Genomic DNA, 14,047 nt, shown 5'->3' on the forward strand with positions numbered 1-14,047 from the left:
GCTGTCAGCGAAGGGCTTCCTACAACAGAGCACCGCTGCTGCTGCTGCTGAAGCTGGATCAAGCCGCGGGCGGCGCACGGAAGCCGGGGAAAAACCACCGCGTCGCCCCGCTGGCGCTTCACGGCTTCAGCAGCCTCCACGGGCGAAATAACATATAACGTTACAGCGTACAGTTCCACACTGATGTACAGTGAGTGTTTAATATTGCTGTCGCGAAGTCATTGATAAGCGACAGCCATATTAGACACATAGCCATAATTTAAGATATAGTTTATGCATTCGCAAAATATGAGAGCTCTGTCATTGAAGGGCTTCAACGGAGCGCGGCCGCTGCTGCTACTGGAGCTGAAGTGATGTACAGTGACGAGTGAATCTGGTAGTTGGTTGTTAAAAACGCGAAACATAATAACGTTACGCTTATCCTGGTCGTTGTAAACAGCGACTCCTACAGGCGCCTGCTCAGCGAGGGAGGGAACTGGGGGAAGTAGTGTGAGCCTCCCACACGTTATGCTCCCCAGTGAGAGTCCTCGCTGTCAGGTGAAAAGAAGCGGCTGGCTGACTCCGCATGTGCCGGAGGGGACATGTGTGATAGTCTTCAACCCTCCCTAGACCAGCAAGTGGGGGGCAAATGCACACAACGACCCAGAAGGGGACAGGGGAATTGGCATAATGACTAAATTGGGATGAGAGAAATATACAGAAAAAGGAAGAGAAAAAGTAGATAAAAAAATATTTTAAGATAAGATATTCCTTTATTGATCCCATTGGGAGAGAATCTGGAAATATTATAAAATATCTTATCTGAAAATATTTTTATAAATATATATTTTTCAAGTTGGAATTACATCCATTGAAAAATGTAAAGCTAAAGTAATGTGTTAAACATGTAACGTTAATGAAGATCACGGATTGCAAAGGCTAAATTAAAAACGTCACTTCACACACGTGAATAAAATACCCCAAACCAAGTGCTGTAGTTAAAAATCTTTAATATATTTATACATATATTTATATATGTACACATTGACTTACCTACTCTTGTATAGACGAGTAACACATTATCAAATTCATTGTTAGTCATTGGTGGCACAAGTGAGACCCTGTTCTCCAGAACGAACCTCTATCTCAAACCCGCCCTCTTTTCTTGATCTTCCAATCACAACTGTAGCTTCCCTCGAAGGATCACTAAAAGTGGGCGGGGCATGATAAAGGTCAATTAGGCACTGGCCCAGCAAGGAGAAAATAGAGACCGTTAATGATTATCACGAAATGGACCCAGAAGCAGTCACAGATGTATTTTCAAATAGATTGAAACGTAAACCTTTCAAATTCCAAGGTGGTTCATATATCTAGCAGGCTATAATTAAAATCATGAAGGTTGTACATTGCAGTGTGATTTTGAATGATTTTGAATACATTCAGATTAGACTACGTACATTTTAACGTTTGGAATGGCAGCACAAAATTCTCATAATTTCAAATAACAGCGTGCCAGATACGTACAACCACATTGGGATTAAAATGGTTTGCATTTCAAGCAAACATCTTTAAAAGATTTTTTTGAAAGTATGTCTATGTCAAAACAAATTATATATATATATATATATAACTTTAACCGAGCCTGAATCTGGATCCACTTCCTGATATTTACTAACAACCTCTATTGCTAATTAAATCTCTTGAGTCTTTCCATGCCTCATTTGAAATCAATCAATAGTTACTTTAACCTTCCTCCTCCAAGGACCTTAAATGAGGCAAGGAGAGAAAGGAGACAGTTTTTGTATAGTTCTAAAAACATTTCTATTTAAAAGATTTTTTTTTTTTTTTTGCGATTATAGGCAGGGTCTGGTAAACTTGTGTAATTCGCCATCATCTTGGCAATGGGTCAACCACAACCAGTTGGAATGCCTAGACTTCCCTTGGTAACCGATTTGCTTAAGAGAGCTAAGGTTACATCCAGAACTCTAAAGACAGATTCTCAACAGTATCACATTTACTCTTTTTCACACTCTCTCATAAGATTTATGGAAGTAATCGGAAACTCAGCACCTCGTCCATCTTCCGTCAGTCCTTTAAAAGAGGCGGGGGGGGGGGGGGGGGGGTCACAAGGAAACATCGAAAGGTAGTCGAGATTCAACCAATGTTTTTGGGACCAGGTAGGTAGAGTTACAGAGGAAGAAAATGGTTATCCAAACCCCCCCACCCCGACACTCTTTGTGCTGTAGTAAGGCATCTGCCTGTCCCGCTACCTGCTAGCTACCTGAAGTCTGAGGTCTCAGCTGGTCACATTATTCAGTGAGTCGCCCCCAAGTCTCAAATCAACCCATGGCCCCTCATCCTTTCCAACTTGTGCAGATCTGAAAATAACTGGACAGGTATTAGTTGCGAGACTGTACATCGAACAGCTGCAATTAAAGACGCAATGTGTACGATTTTTCCATCATTTCGAATGAGGACCATGTAGATTCAACCACACACACAATTACGTTGGAATAAGCGTGTCATTTAGTGGTTGAGTCGACAAGGTCCTCATTCAACATGGTCCGGCAATAAAGACCTTGTGGACTCTACCACTATATTACATGATCATTCCAACACAATTGTATGTGGGTAAGTCAAGAAGGTCCTTGTTTCAAATCACAGAAACTCTAATCTTTAAACTCTCCCAATGGGTCGCGCGTGATTCACCCATCCAGTCGTTTTGGATCTATGTTACTTTGAAGGATGTAGGGCTATACAGGGTCGATTCGGGGTCAAGGGCAACTGTTGACACTTTGGGATAGCACTCTGGATAGTTTAAGTATCAAGAATGTGTTTGCACCTCAATGTCAATATGGTAGCAAATATGCTACAACAATAAAAACAAAAACAAATCCCTTTATCAGATGCAATATCTGCATGATTACTGATGCTCAAATCCACACAGATCATTGACTTGGATGGAGACCCTGTAATTTACCGTAAACTGTATACCCTTACTTACTATGTAGATACATTGTAGTGGCTGTTTCACAACGTGTGTACGTTTGTGTGTGTGTGTGCACGAGTGTGTATACCCACTCATGTTAACTTAGTATTTGTTATACATAACATGTACTTAATCGTGATTACAAATGATATGCACAAAGAGCTTACAGTCATAAACATAAACAAAAAATAAAATGCATATAAATGTACTGTATAGTGTAGTTTAGTCCAATGGATATCATTATATCTTTTCTTCCAGAACAGTCCCCATAGTCCTCTTTTGTAGTGTAAACTTAAAAAAAGAAAAAAAAATTGTTTCTTTTTCTTTCCTTTTTGAAATGTATCGTCACTGGTTATGTGACGGAACAGGTGCGTTGAATATGCGCTGCATGCTGCCCCTCAGTGGTGAGGACTGGGCGGTGCACTACAGGAAGGGGTTGGTGGAGCCTCCGGTTGGGAAGGGTCCTGCTGGGGCTCCGGCCTGTAGTTGGACAGAGGGAGAAATGAGTTGACAGAAATGCTAAGCGTGACTACCATTGTCTTTAAAAGGGGTCCTATTGTGAAAATGTTCCTGTGTATTGCATTGTTTTTACAGAATGACAGGTTGTCCCAACACTGAGAAAATGTGAAATACGTGAATTTTGCCTTTTCTGTTCAGCTGTGACAAGAACCCTCCCCCTTGAAACAAGCCATTCAGAATTGCGGCCACAAGGGCCATACTTAATGACGTGCGTGTGAAGAGATCTTGTGTGTCCAAAATGGCAGCTCGCTTGTAAATCTTCTCATTTCTACCTAAAGTTGAACCTAAAATATATTTGACACATTTTTAACAGTAACTTTGATATGCTATTACTGGATTGTTGTGGAATATTGGCCACTTTCTGGTCAGACGCTTTGTGTTACACATGTTTGTCTCTGATTATAAACTGATCTCTGTGGAAGCAGATATTAAACTATGTTCTATATTTGTATACAAAACTGACTCAATCTGAATTCCTACAGCTTACTGTTTGGCTCATTTGAATATTCCACAAAAGGATCTTTGTCATATTTGTCATTTGAGTAAGGTCTGGTCTGACAGTTCGATCTGAATTTCGTTTGATGGTACAGGCTCATGCACCGCTGCTATGATCATTAGCCTGAACGATAAAAGCATCCATCTGATTACAGGCACGGAAAGGTCGTTGAGGACAGGACTGAAACAGAGGGGTATAGAGGCTGCTAAGAATGCATAATCTGAGCAAAAATTTGTAATACTATATAATTAATACTTAATACTAATGTTTACAGGACCTCAAAGACCTATATTAACTTGTTGAAAAGGACAAAAATATGTCCCCTTTAAATGTTGACCCGTTTATTAGTATGAAGGATTTTTCCAACTAAACAATTTGTCAAATATTAGTTTCACCCAAACACAACACTTCTTATCTACACAAGCTTATTATAACTAAGAGATTCGTTTACATTTTTTGTTTGTTTTCGTGCATAGATCACTGTCTAGATGTATCAACTTATAATGCCAATTTCAAGTTAGCAGTTAGCATTTCCTAGATGACAGTGTGGCCAGCTGGGTCCCGATAGGTTCGCAGGATTATTTGCGTCACACAGCCGGCTAGGATTTTAAGGTAGTAGAGAGAAGAATGTGAAAAGGGCGCTCTAGTGATAAATATCTGTCTCTATAGTCTGTAGTCTATCGTCTGTATAGAAAAAAAACATGTTTTTGAGTGGAGTGGACCTTTAAAGAGAAAACTGAAAAGGCTGAATCGATTTTCAAGCTAGATGTAAATGATGTGTCACAGCCTTCGCATCATCAATCAACACCCAAGCAGGGATCTCAGTGGGGGAACAGGAACTGGCATCGTCCACACGGAGGGACCCACAGTTCCCAAGGGAGAAAAGTGATTCACATCCTTCACAAAAGTATTGACTACATTGTCTTCAGGAAGTTCAGGAAACACTGTCTTTAGCCAATTCTTCAATAGACCTTCATTCAGCTCTCATCTTCCAGTCTTTGAAAAGAGAGGAAACATGCTCACCATAAAGGGGTTACTAGACATGCCAGGGCCAGCCATCGGCTGCCCAAAGGGAGTCATGGAGGGCGTATTCTGCCCATAGACGGGGTACACAGGACCTGAGGCAAACAAAACAAGGCATTAGAGCAGTGGTTGTCAACCTGGGTGTTGGGAGCCCCAAAGGGGTTCACGAGAGGACTTAAAATACTTTATGTGTATAATAGGCAAAGATGCTTTTTTTTGTAAATCAATGAATATTTAGACTTCAAATATTATATATAACATATAACATAAATATTATATATAACATGAAGAAAATTATTATTTTGTTATTTTCCATGATTAAATATGTAGAGAAGGGGGGCCGCGAACAGGCGTCCCTCTGTTTATAGGGGTCGTAAACCAGGTTGAGAACTACTGCATTACAGCAGGCTGAAAAGGTTACCTCCCAATTATGTCCATTATGTTCTGTATTTATATTTATTATGTTATTTAAAATGTTATTTATTTGAGACAATTAGTAGATTGGACTGGAATTCTGCTCCACTATCTGCGACACTATTTTGCAAGGGCACCGTCACTGCATTTTGGGCTTATGCCTAATTTATACTCAGACAATGTAACTGCCGTGCCTGGGCCAGGCCTCACATACTTCCGGATTTACCATTTATCATCTCAGGAGCTTGGTCGGAGCGGTCCATTATCGACTGCGATTAACTACCAAATCGAAGAATGACTGGCCGAGGAGGTCCGGAAATAATAGCCATTTGTAGAACTCAACGCAGCACAGCCACCTAGTGGTTCGGCGGTGTACTGCAGCCCACGTGTTGAATTGACGTGGAAGTATGTCGGTCTAGCTCCAAAGCGCAAAACTTCGATATGCAAAGCATATCTCGGCCTTTAGCCCTAGCCAGGATGATTATGGTTGTTTTAAAGAAATACAAACAGAACAGAGTCTTTTCCCCCCCTATAGCAGAATGATAATAGGTTCGCCCAGACCTCTCTCCGGTGCTGATACAGTGCTAACGTAGTGTGGAAAGAGGTCTGGATAGTAGATACACGAGACAAGTTAAATGTAAACACTATTTTACAGTCATCCAATTTACAAGACCGTTTTAGAAGATAAACAGAAGCTCACCATAGAAACCAGACTAAGGCTGTGAAATGAATCATTACCCAACAGGCAAACACTCAGGGTATCAGAGTGCATTCAGGTGTGAGCAGAGGAAAAAGACAAATTTCAAATGTGTTAATTACATTTTGGTCCACAATCGTTCCAAGGCTTTGTACCCTGAACGCATCCCTAATTGTCACACAGTAGCTGCCAATAAAATGTAAAAAAATTTATGCACCGTGGCAAAGACAACGTATTGTATTTGAAAAATGTATTTGAAAACGTCCAATACAGCTGCTCAAGATTATCTGGCATTTCATTTTGGTGACCATCATTCTGACCTTTCACCGACAGGTACTGTGTGGATAGAAGGGGAAGGGGGAAGAGGGAATCAGGGTGGTAGGCCCCAGGCTGGGGGTAGGGGACAAGGGACAGGGGGAGGGCACTAACCATTGGGCTGAGGGTGGTAGGCCCCAGGCTGGGCGTAGGGGACGGGAGTATGTCCGGGGAAGGGCTGCTGGAAGGTCCCACTGAAACTGGTCGGGAGGCAGAAGGAGGACGCATTCCCAAAGCCAGCAGGCATGCTCATAGAGCCAGTACCAAACGAGGCTACGACACAAACACACACATACAAACCAGAGGAGAGGGGGAGTAAGTTTGAGACACAAACGCAAACTTACCTTGTTAAGTTGCTTACTTTACATGCCAATAGATCTCTCATGTGTGTCGTAATTTTTCAGCCCATTTCTTCGGCATGGGAAATTAATGGGTTATTCAACTTTTGTCTGTGGTTCACACACTCTTTACCATGAATGGGGTATTCTAATATCTATTTCGCTCTCTGATAAAGGTGTAATGAAATGACAACATACTCTCATTTAGTGTCAGCAATGTGGCTCTTAAAAATAGGCTAGTTTGCAAAACAAGTAATGCTCCTGTAAAGCGTTACTTCTCAGTATAAAGCACACAATCACTGGTGAACGGGTGGTAAACTTCTCCAAAATGACGACACTTGAGGAGTCCGTACTACAGGTTAACATCAAATTAAAACAAAGGGTCTATGTATGTATACACTGAGCTATGTGTCCATAAACACTACATGCACGGGGGCGCACGCACGCACAAGTGCAACACACACCTGCTGTGGGAGCTCTGCCATTGGTCTGGAAAGGATTGGTGGCCATCTCCGGGGCGACGCCGGCAGCGACGAAGGGATTTGTGCATGGGATGGCTGTGGTCAAGACACAGGTATGTCACAGGAAGCTTTTCAAAACTACCAGATGTACGCATTAGTGATGCACCGATTGCCAATTAATTGACCCATCTCAAACCCGCCCTCTTTTCTTGATCCTCCAATCACAACCATTGCTTTCCGCGGACAAACTTACGGTGTGATTGGAGGATCAAGAGGGGAAGAAAAAAGGGGGGGGGGGGGGTTGAGGTAGGTCAATTACTTTTACTACACTGTATAGATTTAAGACAATTCTAGTTCACAGGGCAAAATAAATGACATCTAAAATGCAAGAAAAGTAGAAAATCGAATAAATTCTCGTTGATTTTGGACATGTTACACGTCAACCTTTAGTATCAGATTTTTATTATTGGGAGAAATTATCCAATAATGATGAGCCTGGTATTGACCAGATATCCAATACTAGTATCACCAGTGGTGCATGGTTTGTATGCACATTGCAGGGTAACACCCACCTCCGAAGACTGGCTGAGTCTGAGCTGGAGAGGATCCAAGCACAGGTCCAAACATATTCCTAGAAAACAAACAAAAAACCTATATGAATGAAATTTAAAAAGGTGCTATAGATAAAGTTTTTATGTAGAGTAATTATTATTATTATTATTTGGATTTTATAGTGGTTTTTGTTCTGGATCTATTGTGATGTTTCTTGTTGATCTATGAAGCCCATGGGAGCAATTCGTTACGATTTCGGGATTTTATTTGAATCGATATATATATACTGTATATATATATTTTTTAATAATACATTCTCAAGGCTTTTTAGAAAGGTGTGCAATACAAGTATTGCTCCCCCAAAATCTTTTTTTGAATCAATAATAATAATAAAAAAATTGCGAGTCTAAAATGAATGTCATTGTTTACATGTTGCACGTCATTAGACATGAGTGGGTGTTTATTACACAAAAGAGAAGAAACAAATGTCACGGTGTCTGTGTCTGTCTCACCCTTGCACGCTGCTCCCTGTAGGGGCAGAAGAGCTGAGCTCATTGTCCAGCTCAGCCAGGGCAGCATAGCGGTCCTCTGCAGAACTTCCAAATTGGCACTGAGCCGGAACGACACTGGACATGGATGGGATTGGAATACCTCGCCCTGAGGAGAGAAATAGATCATGTATAAAAATAAAAATAAATACACACACACAAGTAAACAAATAAATGACAGCACAATCAAGTACATTACAACAATTACAAGTCAAACTGAGTGCAAAAAGCGTGTGTGAGCCTTAAGCCATGAATGAGAGGATATGGAGGAGGGGTTCTGCAGAGCGGGGGTGGAGGAGAGGGATACCTGATGACTTCATGGGGGGTGACGTGCCCAGATGGGATGGGATTCCAGAGTTGCCAAACGGCTCAAAGTTGGCAAAGTTGGCGTTTGAATTACCCTGAGTTGCTGTGGCCACAGACAAGGAAACAAAAACACTGGCAACATGAGGTATGAGGAAATCAAGATGTCAGACGTGGCATGACGTTAATATGACGTGATTCAACACATGGTGATCTTCATCTATTCTGTGCAACTTCCTCATATCTCGTCTTAAAAAGGGGAAAACCATCCACGTGTGGTGCATAGGCACACATAGAAATGGTAAATGGTGCATTTATATACCATTTTTATCCAAAGCGCTTTACAATTTGATCCTCACATTTTATCCACACACCGACAGCGGAGGCAACCATGCAAGGTGCCTACCTGCTCATTGGGAGCATTTAGGGGTTAAGTGTCTTGCTCAAGGACACTTTGACACGCTGCCCGGGAATCAAACTGGGAACCTCCGGATTACCAGACGACTGCTCTACCTCCCGAGCCACTGTTGCCCCCAGACATATTGACTGTAATAAAAGTCTTTCCGTCTTTACTTTAGTCAAAAAAACAATTGTGTGCAAATTCTTAAAATAGATGGCATTCCCCTTTAATGGATATCAGTTAATGACTCTGCCGAGATGTGACACATTCAGTAGGGCCGACAACCTCGTTGAGCAAAGAGATTACCTGATTGGCTGGGGAAATGTGCAAAGTTGGCAAAGTTGGCAGAGCTGGCAGCTTGTGAGGGTGGAGCGGCAAAGATGTCCCCTCCCAGTTCGGACAGGAGGTCAAACCTTTTCTCTTGACTGATGGCGTGAGCCTGGGAACGGCCTAAACCTGGAGACTGGGAGGGAGAGCGGAAACCAGAACGTGGGTGAAGGATGACAGACTTGAGTTCAGCTGAACTTACAAAGTCAAAGTCGTCTCCCACAGTAACTCCCATGAACATTGGAGGTGGACATCAACAGAACAAGCAGAACCACATCTGTGTTGTTGTTGCGTGTGTTTATTTTTATGGAAATTATTCAACAACAGTAGTAGTAAACGCATCTTCGCCATCATTTGAAGCTAGTCAGGCCTCCTTTTTTTAATACTTTATTGTGTCAATGAAGTCACTCGACTACATTTAGGTGTAGTATATGTTGATTGATTGAAAATTGTATTAACAGATTGCAGAATGGGTACAATACAGTACAGCTCAATACACACAATTGTTAAGGGGATGCAGCCCAGAGAAAGACTTTCGTCTTGTTTACATCGGGGTAACACATTTCCAATTCATCATAACATATATGACATACATGACATAGAGATAGACAGTACTGCTACATCTATACATTTATGACATACCAGATTTACAAATACAGTACTGTTTTTGATACAAGAAGAGTCTAAAAAAAGAGAGTATATACATTTGATGAAGAAACTGTACATTAGAGGTTGGTAGGTAGGAGGTTGGTAGGTGGGGTGGAGGGGGGGTTGGTTAGGCGGGGTGGGGGGGGTAACTGTACATTGGATTATCAACGAAACCTTACTTGGTCCCAAGAAGAGGGTCTCGTGTATTATTGGGTTTAAAGGACATTTATTGTACATTTACAGGGGCCAGTTTCAGTCTCTCGTAGGTGTTCTTTGAGAGTGGTTTTCAAAGTGGGTAGTGATTCACATTCCTTTACAGCTGTGGGTAGGGCGTTCCACATTGATGTGGCATAATTGCGAAACGTGTTTAGTCCATTGTTTGAGCCGAATCTGGGTTTAACATGATTTGTGGAGCTCCCTCTGGTGTTGTGGTCGTGGTATTCACTGACCTTTGGGAAGTATTTTGACATGTACATGGGTACCTTGGTCGTACACACACACACACACACACACACATAGTTACACATATCCATACATACATGTACATTCATACAAACAACTGTACATACATATCTTTTTAATCTTGACACTTTCTTTTAACCCATCACCCATACAAGAACAAAAACAAAAGAGTGAGTACCAGTATAGATGTTAGGACTACGGGTGGAAATTAGCCCTGTGCTATTCCCGGCATATTTACGTCCTTATCATGCTGTGATGTTATTTACATTTACATTTAGTCATTTAGCTGATGCTTTTATCCAAAGCGACTTACAAGTTCTGTACGACAAGACAGCAAGAAGGGTACAACTCTATCAGCTGAGTAACAATGTTCATCAAGTGTTGCGTGTTACAGTGTAGGTTAGTTTATTAGGACAAGTGCATGACAGTAAGGTTAGTCAGGGTTAGATTTTTTTTTTTTTAATCATTTCAGATAATGGTTGAAGAAGTGAGTCTTTAGTCGACGGCGAAAGATTGGACGGGATTCGGCTGTCCTAACTGGGATGGGTAGTTCATTCCACCATTGTGGGGCAAGGACTGAGAATAGGCGGCTTCTCTTTGATGACCCTCCGGGAGCTTGGATAGGAGTAGGTCTGAGGCGGCCAGAAGATGCAGAGCGTAGGGGTCTTGAGGGTGTGTAGTTAGAGACCATTGACCGGAGGTAGGCGGGAGCGGTTCCCTTTGCTGCACGGTATGCTAGGTCGAGGGCCTTGAAGCGGATACGTGCAGCAATGGGGAGCCAGTGCAGGTCCCTAAGAAGTGGGGTGACATGGGCCGACTTCGGTAGGTTTGATATCAGGCGGGCCGCTGCGTTTTGAATGAGTTGAAGAGGCTTGGTGGCAGTGGCCGGGAGGCCAGCTAGCAGTGCGTTGCAGTAGTCGAGGCGGGAGATGACTGTTGATTGGACGAGGAGTTGGGTGGCTTCTTTTGTCAGGAAGGGGCGTATCCTTCTGACGTTGCTCAGGAGGAATCTGCAGGTTCTGGTTGTCGCTGCGATGTGAGCAGAGAAGTTCAACTGGTCGTCGAGGACAACACCAAGGTTCTTGGCGGTCGGGGACACGGTCACAGCTGCATTCTCGACTGTGATGGAGAGGTCGGTCAGGGGGGAGGATTTGGCCGGCAGGTGGAGCAATTCTGTTTAGCTTAGGTTCAGTTTGAGGTGGTTGGTCGTCATCCAGGCGGAGATGTCGGACAGACAGGCCGAGATCCGCTCAGAGACGTGGATATGTGAGGGAGGGAAGGAGAGGAAGAGTTGAGTATCATCGGCATAACAATGATATGAGAAGCCATGAGACGTGATAATGTTACCCAGTGATTTAGTGTAGAGGGAGAAGAGAAGGGGTCCTAGGACCGAGCCCTGGGGGACACCCGTCCGGAGGGGGCGGGTGGCCGACAGAGTCCCTCTCCATGACACTTGGTAGGAGCGGTCGTTGAGGTATGATGTCAGCCATGTCAGCGCAGATCCAGCCACTCCCATTCCTGTGAGGGCCGTGAGGAGGATCTGATGGTTGACTGTGTCGAAGGCTGCAGATAGATCTAGGAGAATCAGGACAGAGGAGAGGCCTTTCGCTTTTGCTAAGTGAAGTGCCTCTGTGACCGCAATGAGGGCCGTTTCTGTGGAGTGGCCAGTCCGGAAGCCAGACTGATTGGGGTCTAGGAGGTAATTCTGTAAGAGATAAGCAGTAAGTTGGTTGGATACAGCACGTTCAAGTGTTTTAGAAAGAAAGGAGAGAAGAGAGACAGGACGATAGTTGGCTATGACGGTGGGGTTCAGGGTTGGTTTTTTTATGAGGGGCGTGACTCTGGCTTGTTTTAGGGAGGTGGGGACCACCCCCGAGTTGAGTGAGGAGTTGATGGTTGCAGTTAGGAATGGGAGGATGTCCGGTGCTATGGTCTGGAGGAGTGGGGAGGGTAGCTGGTCCAGCTGGCATGTAGTCGGACGGTTCGACGTTACCAGTGTCAGGGTCTCGGCTTCTGTAATGGGAGAGAAAGATGACAGAGTGAAGGATGAGGTTCTCGATTCAGCGTTTGGAATGGGTGGGGGTTGGGAGAAGGAGCTGCGGATGTTCTCCACTTTTTCCTCAAAGAAGATCGCAAAGTCTTCGGCAGAAAAAGATGAGGGAGGAGGGGGTGGGGGGGGGGAGTGAGGAGGGAGGACATGGTAGCATGCAGTTTGCGAAGATTCTTGGCAGAGGCCTCGATCCTATGGTGAAAGAAAGAAGCTTTGGCATTAGTAATGGTTTTGTAGAATGTTAACAAGAGGTTGTGATATGTGTCGATGTCAGCAGTGAGGCGTGATTTTCTATACTTCCTCTCAGCCGCTCTCAGGACCGGATGTTATGCATACACATGTAAATGATGTTCATTAATTTGCATTGTCCTTAATAAACAAATCTTAAATCTTACTGATCCTGGACTGGTAAACCTATCCATCCATCCATAGTATACATCCAATATCCATCCCTACTCAAATTAAAAAGGGAAAAAAGGACTTGAATTTTCATTATAGGTGTAGGCCTGTAGGGGTAGGCCTACGGGGTGTTCCAACAATTGAGTAGTAGATCCAAGATAACTCTCTTCCTACTACTACTGCTACTCTAGTTATCTATTACCGTTTCATGTTACTTATATCCTCATCTCAAAGCCTGATCTGTCGTCTAGGGCTGACCTTCGAAGCTTTTTTTGGCCGTCAAAGCTTCGGGGCAGAGATTCGAAGCTTGGAGATAAAAAAAAAAAAAAAAGATATATATATATATTATATATATGAGTCTTCCGGTTTGACAACGGCATGTAGCGGTCACGTTGGTCACGAGCTCCGCTCCCGTTCATGTTAATTTAGCTTCAAAACCCACTTTTTACAACACTAATGTGTTTAAACCTCAACGTATATATTAGCTAAGACCTTCTACTAACTATATCAACAGAAAGAATCAACATGACATCAAAGAAATAACCTGTAAGTGACTAGCTCCGTGAAGGATAGGGCAGTCGAGATCGAGAATAAAACAACGGACAATACCATCGCTTCCACCGCTCCTGCAACCTCACCCGAGACAGACATGGAGAATACATCACCCGATTTCGAGTCTCTGACTAATCTGATAAAGAACTTGACCGACAAGGTAAAGATCTTAACCGACAAGGTTGATAATGCTGACGCCAAGGCTGGTAATATTGCTGATAGGGCTGACACTAATGCTAACGCTTTCAAGTTATCCATCGAAGCTAAATTCAAAGAATTTAAAGCAGCGGCTGCAGCACAAACCGAGCGCATTATTGCAGTTGAAAATACCGTGAGCGAATATACACTGAAATTCGATGAGGGCAACAAGGCTCTTCATGTCGAAATCGCGGAACTAGCGGTGGAGATGCAAGAGGGTGACAAGGAGCTTTTGCAGAAGATACTTGACAACAACGAGAAAACAACAGATAGGTTGCTCGAATTCGAACGTTACTCCCGTAGATTTAATATCCGTATAGTGGGATTGGATGAATCAGTCAAATGCACAGACGACTCGTTCCCGTCAGTGTTAGCTG

The 14,047-nt window shown here is 43.2% G+C and overlaps 1 protein-coding gene across 2 annotated transcripts in view; it reads right to left on the bottom strand.

Moving 5' to 3' along the window:
• Positions 1–2,080: 2,080 nt before the first annotated feature.
• agfg1b (ArfGAP with FG repeats 1b) overlaps positions 2,081–14,047 on the bottom strand; it is a 46,856-nt gene continuing 34,889 nt past the window's right edge. Inside the window, exons 5-12 of one of the 2 annotated variants that reach the window (XM_084327181.1) lie at positions 9,341–9,497; positions 8,639–8,740; positions 8,296–8,440; positions 7,804–7,862; positions 7,235–7,327; positions 6,547–6,705; positions 5,007–5,101; positions 2,081–3,448 (exon numbers count right to left, since the gene is read on the bottom strand). In XM_084327181.1, coding sequence (XP_084183307.1) covers positions 3,392–3,448; positions 5,007–5,101; positions 6,547–6,705; positions 7,235–7,327; positions 7,804–7,862; positions 8,296–8,440; positions 8,639–8,740; positions 9,341–9,497 — 867 coding nt within the window. In that variant the 3' untranslated portion in view covers positions 2,081–3,391. The remainder of the gene's footprint in view (positions 3,449–5,006; positions 5,102–6,546; positions 6,706–7,234; positions 7,328–7,803; positions 7,863–8,295; positions 8,441–8,638; positions 8,741–9,340; positions 9,498–14,047) is intronic. The other variant, XM_084327182.1, reaches the window with a different exon arrangement.

Source organism: Notolepis coatsorum (genome assembly GCF_963971535.1).
Source record: "Notolepis coatsorum genome assembly, chromosome: 13".
Classification (NCBI taxonomy): Eukaryota; Metazoa; Chordata; class Actinopteri; order Aulopiformes; family Paralepididae; genus Notolepis; species Notolepis coatsorum.